Source organism: Colobus angolensis, unplaced genomic scaffold (assembly GCF_000951035.1).
Source record: "Colobus angolensis palliatus isolate OR3802 unplaced genomic scaffold, Cang.pa_1.0 Scaffold119, whole genome shotgun sequence".
Taxonomy (NCBI): domain Eukaryota; kingdom Metazoa; phylum Chordata; class Mammalia; order Primates; family Cercopithecidae; genus Colobus; species Colobus angolensis.
Window position 1 is genome coordinate 7,180,789 of NW_012113030.1, and position 7,630 is coordinate 7,188,418.

The window sequence follows — 7,630 nt, forward strand, 5'->3', positions numbered from 1 at the left end:
AAACCCCGTCTCTACTAAAAATACAAAATTAGCCGGGCGTGGTGGTACATGCCTGTAATCCCAGCTACTTGGGAGGCTGAAGCACGAGGACTGCTTGAACCTGGGAGGCGGAGGTTGCGGTGAGCCAAGATCCCACTATTGCACTCCAGCCTGGGCAACAAGAGTGAAACTCCATCTCAAAAAAAGAAAAAAAGGATGAGGTCAGGCGCAGTGGCTCATGCCTGTAATCCTAGCACTTTGGGAGGTCAAGGTGGGAGGACTGCTTGAGCCTAGGAGTTCAAGACCAGCCTGGGCAATATAGTGAGACCTTGTCTCTACAAAAAAGTTAAATACTAGCCTAGCTTGGTACCGCATGCCTGTAGTCCCAGCTACTCGGGAGGCTGAGGTGGGAGGATTGCTTGAGCCTGGGAGGTGAAGACTGCAATGAGGCAAGATTGCACCACTGCACTCCAGCCTAGGTGACAAAATGAGACTGTCCCCCCAAAAAAAACCCAAAGGATAAGATCTCACTACATATAATGTCCTGCTGCTTATTTTCTGTTCAAAAAAAAAAAAAAAACTTGGATGTACACAAAATTGCACATAATTGAAGTATAATAAGATTTGCTAAGTTTTGACATCTTGATACTACACCTGGGAAACCATCACCACAGTCAACATAATGAGCATGTCCCTCAGCCCTGAATCTCCTCCTGCCCCATAGTAATCATTCCCCATTGCACCCCCTGTCCTCAGTCAGCACTGATCTGCCAGGGCACTGTAAGTTCGTTTTCATTTCCTAGAGTTTGCTATAAATGTAGTCGTCACACAGTATGGACTCTGGTCCAGCTTCTGGCACTCAGCATCATGATTTTGAGTTCATCCATGTTCCATGTATTGACAGATCTCCCCTTTTCACTGCTGAATAGTATTCCACTGGATGGACATACCACGGTTTATGTAATCATTTGCCTGTTGGTGGACATTTGAGTGGCTTCCAGTTTGGGGTGACTATAAATAAATTTGTTATGAACATTCAGGTACAATCTTGGTATTGACATGTACTTTGTTTTCTAGAGGAGTAATACCAGGAATGGAATGACTTAGTAGGTGTACACTTAACTTTTTAATAAACCGCCAAAGAATTTTCCGAAGTAGTTGTATCATTTCACATTTCTACCGGCAGGAAATGAGATGTCTAGTTGCTCCACAACCTCGCTAGCCCTGGGTAGGGCCAGTCCTTTTAATTCCAGCCATTCTCATGACAGTGTGGTGGCATCGCATGGTGTTTCCTTCATGACTGACAATGCTGAGCATCTTTTCATGGGCCTGTTTACTGTCTGTATGCCTTCTTTGGTGAGGTGTCTGTTCATATCTCTTGCCTATGTTTTTATTGGGATGTCTGTGTTTTGTTTTGTTTTTGTTTTTGAGATGGAGTACAGTGGCACAATCCATGCTCACTGCAACCTCTGCCATCGCTTGAACCAGGTTCAAGCGATGCTCCTGCCTCAGCCTCCTGAGTAGCTGGGATCACAGGTGCCCACTACCACGCCTGGCTAATTTTTCTATTTTTAGTAGGGACGGGATTTTGCTGTGTTGGCCAGGCTGGTCTTGAACTCCTGACCTCAGGTGATCTGCCCACATCAGCCTCCCAAAGTGCTGGGATTACAGGCGTGAGCCACCGCACCCAGCCATCTGTGTTTTTATTATTAAGTTGTAGCAGTTCTTTATCGGTTCGGGATACATGTCATTTATCCAGATCCATGCTTTGGGAATGTTTTCTCCCAATCTGTAGCTTTTTAATCTCTTTAACAATGTCTTTTAAAGAAAAATTTTGTCATTTTCGTGAAGTCGTTAATTAATTTTTCTTTTATGGACTGTGCTTTTGGTGTTGTATCTAAGAATTATTTGCCTAACCCAACCACAAAGATTTTCCCCTTGTTTTCTCTAGAAGTTTTTTTTGTGTGTGTGAGAGATGGAGTCTCGCTCTGTTGCCCAGGCTAGAGTGCAGTGGCGAGATCTCGGCTCACTGCAAGCTCTGCCTCCCGGGTTCACGCCATTCTCCTGCCTCAGCCTCCCAACTAGCTGGGACTACAGGTGCCTGCCACCACCATGCCCGGCTAATTTTTTGTATTTTTAGTAGAGACGGGGTTTCACCATGTTAGCCAGGATGGTCTTGATCTCCTCACCTCATGATCTGCCCACCTTGGCCTCCCAAAGTGCTGGGATTACAGGTGTGAGCCACCGCGCCCGGCCTTCTCTAGAAGTTTTATAGTTTTAGGTTTTACATTTAAGTTTACAATTCATTTCGTGTTAATTTTTGTATATGGTGTAAAATATGAGTTAAAGTTCATTTTTTGCATGTGGATATTCTTTTGTACCTTTTGTTGAAAAGACAAAAAGTAGTACCATACTGTTTTTACTACTGTAGCTTTATAAGTCTTGAAATCATGTATTACCATATGAACTTTCTAAGTAGCTTATCCATTTTTACCAAAAAAAAAAAAAAAAAAAAACCTGCTATGATTTTGATTGGTACTGCATTGACTCTATTGACTCTCTAGGCCAATTGAGGAGAGTTGATTTTTTTTTTTTTTTTTTTGAGATAGAGTTTCACTCTTGTTGCCCAGGCTGGAGTGCAGTGGCACGATCTTCACTCACTGCAACCTCCGCCTCCCAGGTTCAAGCGATTCTTGTACCTCAGCCTCCCAAGTAGCTGGGATTTAGAGGCACCCACCACCATGCCTAGCTAATTTTTTTATTTTTAGTAGAGACAGGTTTTACCATGTTGGCCAGGCTAATCTTTTGAACTCCTGACATCAGGTGATCCACCTGCCTCAGCCTCCCAAAGTGCTAGGATTACAAGCATGAGCCACCGCACCTGGCCAAGGAGAGTTGACATTTTAATAACACTCAGTTTCTGACCCATGAACAGGGGATGTGTCTCTATGCATCATCTTTAATTTCTCTTAGCAGTGTTTTCAAGTTTTTATTTGTTCTTATTTCTTTTAAGATCTAGGATCTCACTCTGTCACCCAAACTGGAATACAGGGGTGTGATCATAGTTCACTGTACCCTTTGACCTCCTGGGCTCAAGTGATGCTCCAGCTTTGAGTAGGTGGGACTACAGGTGTGTGTCATCACAACTAGCTCTGGTATAACTTTTTTTTTTTTTTGAGACAGAGTCTCACTCTGTCACCCGTCTGGAGTGCAGTGGTATGATCTCGGCCCACTGCAACCTCCACCTCCTGGGTTCAAGCGATTCTTCTGCCTCAGCCTCCTGAGTAGCTGGGATTACAGGTGTGCACCACCACGCCCGGCTAAATTTCTTGTATTTTTAGTAGAGATGGGGTTTCCCCATGTTGGTCAGGATGGTCTCAAACTCCTGACCTCTGGTGATCCTCCTGCCTCGCCCTCCCAAAGTGCTAGGATTACAAGTGTGAGCCACCGTGCCTGGCCTCTGGCATAACTCTTTGAACATATATTAAACAGTTACGGTAAGCTTTCATGTCCTTCCCTGCTCATTCTAACATCTGTGTCTGTGGTGGGTTGACTTTGACAGATTGGGTTTTCTCCTCCTGATGTGCCATGTTATCCTGCTTCTTAGCATGCATGGTGATTTTCACCAGATCACAGGCATTGTGAATGTTAGCTGTTGGATGCTGGATATTTTTGCAGCCTTATAAATATTCTTGAGTTTTGTTCTGGGACACAGCTACTTTTAGATTCAGTTTTAGATTTTTTAGATGGGACCAGCATAGCTCTTCTCTAAGGCTGATTATTTCTCCTTACTGAGGCAAGACTGTGTCACTGCCCTACCCAGTGCCCCCTGAATCACGAAGTTTCCCACTCTGGCTGTGGGAACGGGCACTCTTCCTGGCCCTGTAGGAGCAGCAGGCACTTTTCCCTCTCATCGTTTTGGATGGCTCTTTACCCAGCTTTGGCTGGTCTGTTCCCATGCATGTGCTGGGCAGTCTTTGGCTGAGTCCTTGGGGGAAATTTGCTCCCCATCTCTGGAGTGTTCTGTGTGCAGCTCTTTCCTCTCCCATCCTCTGTCCTGTGGGCTCTACCGCCGTGGTCTCCGGGGGCACTGTGCTCCACCTCAGCTCCCTAAGTCCTGCTGGGTTCTGTCTAAATTGCCCCTGCCTGGGTGGTGGCCTGGAAACACAAGGTGATAAGCCAGAGCAGTGGCAGCTTGCTTCCTGTCAGGGTTCACTGGCCTTTGCTGAATGATGCTTGGTGTCTTGCCAAACATTGTTTATATTTTGACTCTGTTTTCATTGTTTGGGACGAGAGGGTAAATCTGGTTCTGTTGCTCTATCTTGTTCAGAAGCAGAAGTCCAACTTTTTTTTAAACTTAGTGATGTTTCTTAGGCAGAGTTTGTGCTGTTTTGACTCCTCGTTTGTGAATACTTAAAAAGCTGAAAAACATTTGGGTGGAGAATGTCTTTTCTGGAGTGAGCTCAATAGCCGATTTTATTTCCTGAGAAATTTTCTTCCTAGAGCAATTAAACTTTTCCCTTTTTTTTTTTTTTTTTTTTAAAGAGACGCTTGCCGGGCGCGGTGGCTCACACCTGTAATCCCAGCACTTTGGGAGGCTGAGGCAGGCAGATCACGAGGTCAGGAGTTCGAGACCAACCTGGCCAATAAAGGGAAACCCTGTTTCTACTAAAAACACAAAAAATAGCTGGGTGTGGTGGCGGGCACCTGTAGTCCCAACTATTGGGGGGCTGAGGCAGAAGAATCGCTTGAACCCAGGAGGTGGAGGTTGTAGTGAGCCGAGACCGTGCTACTGCACTCTAGCCTGGGCAACAGAGTGAGACTTCGTCTCAAAAAAAAAGAGATACTCGCTCTGGAGTGCCATGACACATCATAGCTCACTGCTGGCCGGGCACAGTGGCTCAGGCTGTAATCCCGGCACTTTGGGAGGTTGAGGCAGGCAGATCACCTGAGATCAGGAGTTCAAGACCATCCTGGCCAACATGGTGAAACCCTATCTCTACAAAAATACAAAAATTAGCTGGGCATGATGGCAGGTACCTGTAATCCCAACTACTCAGGAGGCTAAGGTGGGAGAACCACTTGGACCTGGGAGGTGGAGGTTGCAGTGAGCCAAGATCATGCCATTGTACTCCAGCCTGGGCGACAGGGTGAGATTCTGTCTCAAAAAAAAGCTGACTCTAACCTTGAACTCCTGGGCTCAATCGGTCATCTCACCTCAGCGTCTTAAGTAGCTGGGACCACAGGCATGCACCACCATGACTGGCTAATTTTTTAAAAATTTTGTAGAGATAGGGTCTTGATGTGTTGCCCAGGCTGGTCTCGAACTCCTGACCTCAAGTAGTCCACATGCCTCAGCCTCTCAAAGTGCTGGGATTACAGGCGTGAGCCACCAAGCCCAGCTTCCCTTTTGTTTTTAACAGAAGTTATTTTTAGTGGGATCCTTTCTTAGTGGAGGAACGGGAAAATGATCCCGTAGGTTCATGCTGTGCACTCAAAACCTCCCCTTCTTCTAGAGTGGGCCACTTCCTGCCAAGACTTTAGAGGCTCTGCCTAGTTGTCGTAATGTCTGTGTGGTATTCTGCCTGTAGAGGGCATTCCGATTTATCAGCATGATGTCGCAGTTAGCATCCCTGGAGGGACCTTTGTGCGCATCTTCCTTAGGAAATAATTCCTGGGCTGGAATGACTGCTCAGAATGTGCAGGCTTAAGTACTAGTGGCTACTGTGTGGCTCCACTTTGAACGCCCTCATCCCCAGGAAGGATTTTGTGGTCCTGTGCCTTTGTGGTGAGTGGTGACGCCAAGCCAAAGGAAGAGATCCTTCCGAAGGGCTTTCCAAAGGAGGCGGCCGGCCCAGTGGCAAGGTCACACTCCCGGGGCCCGCGTGGCACGGCCACAGCCTGCTTGTTTTCTTTCACTAGATCCAGACAAAGACGGTAGCTCAGTGCGTTGAGTATTATTACATCTGGAAAAAAATGATCAAGTTTGACTGTGGCCGAACCCCAGGGCTAGAAAAGAGGGTCAAGAGAGAGCCGGAGGAGGTGGAAAGGACAGAGGAAAAGGTAGAGGAACCGGGGCGGTGTCGGGAGCTCGTCTCTCCTCCCAGTGCCTGCTGCCTGTGGAGTTGGAGGGTGGGGTCAGAGGGCAGGGATGCTCCTGACGGAAGGGTTTCCCTGCAGGAGACACGTGTGCCCTCAGCTCTGTGCCTCTCTTACAGCAGGACAGGTCAGCACCCTTATGTCGCTTCTGCTCCCTCTGCAGGTCCCATGCAGCCCTCGGGAGAGACCCAGCCACCATCCAATTCCCGAGTTAAAGATAAAAACCAAGAGTTATAGGAGGGAGTCCATCCTCAGCTCCAGCCCAAATGCAGGCCCCAAGCGGACCCCGGAGCCGTCAGGAAGTGTGGAGAGCCAGGGCATTTTTCCATGCAGAGAGTGTGAAAGGTACTCAGCTTTCTCCTGGAGACACCCCCAGGACTCCCAGCCTCAGCCCCCCATGATCCCTTCCTCCCTGCTCTGACCCCATGTCCTCTGGCGACTCCTCAGGGTGTTTGACAAGATCAAGAGTCGAAATGCCCACATGAAGCGGCACCGCCTTCAGGACCACGTGGACCCCATCGTCAGGGTGAAGTGGCCAGTGAAGCCCTTCCAGCTGAAGGAAGAGGAGCTGGGAGCTGACATTGGCCCCCTGCAGTGGTGATTCCCGTGGCAGGAAGTCCAAATGGGGCCTCTGGTGCTGCCCCTCCTCCCTTCGGCCTCTCCAGGGTGTTTGGGGTACCCCTCTGCCTCCCCCCACCCTCCCCATCCCCCGTTGGCCAGCCGGCCTGCAAACGTGGTGGGCATTTGGCCACAGATAGGCAGGAGGAGCTCAGTTGTTGGACAGCTATGCAGTCCCTGTCCAGTGGCGCTGGAGGCTCTACTCTCCTTAGGTTCATAGTCTCTCCCCTTCTTTCCCTTCCACTTCTAGAGCAGGAAGGCTTGGGGAGGGGAAAAGTTAGCTCTGGGTAGCTCTTAAATCTTAGCCTCCGTTGTGGGGTTTGGTTTCATGTGTTAGATAAGGCCAAGACGTAGAGAATCAGTGGGAAAAAACCTTGAGATCTCCAACACGCTGGGCCCCTCCCCAGGGCGGGGACTCTGCCTTCCAGATTCAGTCCCTAGTCTTGCGATGAATTCTGCATTGTTCCGTGTTTTTTGTACGTGTCAACTCGTAAATCTGATTAAATTGGGTTCTTGAGCCACTGTCTTTGACTTCCCTGCCTATTGATCCAATAAAGGCTTAGGAACCCCACCACATGCTAAGGCCGGGAGGTGAGTCAGCTGTGGCCTGCCCTGGGAGCTGGGGGCCTTGGGGAGAAGACAGGCATGTTGATTTGGACATTCATTCAGCAGACATCTGCGAAGCACCTGCTGTAGAATGCACTGGACGTTGCCAATCAGTGCAACAGGGATAGTGAAGCAAGACAGGCCCCTTTCCTCATGGACCTTCCCTTGTAGGAGCAGGGAGGCAGCAGTAATAAGAAGCAAACAAGGTGGTTTTGGGTCTTGATACTGGAAATGCTTTTGGCTGTAACAGAAGAGTTGGTGTTGATTTAAACAATCATGGAGTTTGGTTGTCCCCGTGGGGGCTCAGCCTTGGAATCAGGGACCCCTG

The 7,630-nt window shown here is 48.4% G+C and overlaps 1 protein-coding gene across 1 annotated transcript in view; it reads left to right on the forward strand.

Annotated features, from left to right (window-relative positions):
- The window catches only part of ZNF541 (zinc finger protein 541), a 56,814-nt gene extending 49,601 nt beyond the window's left edge, over window positions 1-7,213 (forward strand). Inside the window, exons 15-17 of the mRNA XM_011926693.1 lie at window positions 5,902-6,042; window positions 6,242-6,423; window positions 6,526-7,213. Coding sequence (XP_011782083.1) covers window positions 5,902-6,042; window positions 6,242-6,423; window positions 6,526-6,679 — 477 coding nt within the window. The 3' untranslated portion in view covers window positions 6,680-7,213. The remainder of the gene's footprint in view (window positions 1-5,901; window positions 6,043-6,241; window positions 6,424-6,525) is intronic.
- The last annotated feature ends 417 nt before the right edge of the window (window positions 7,214-7,630 follow it).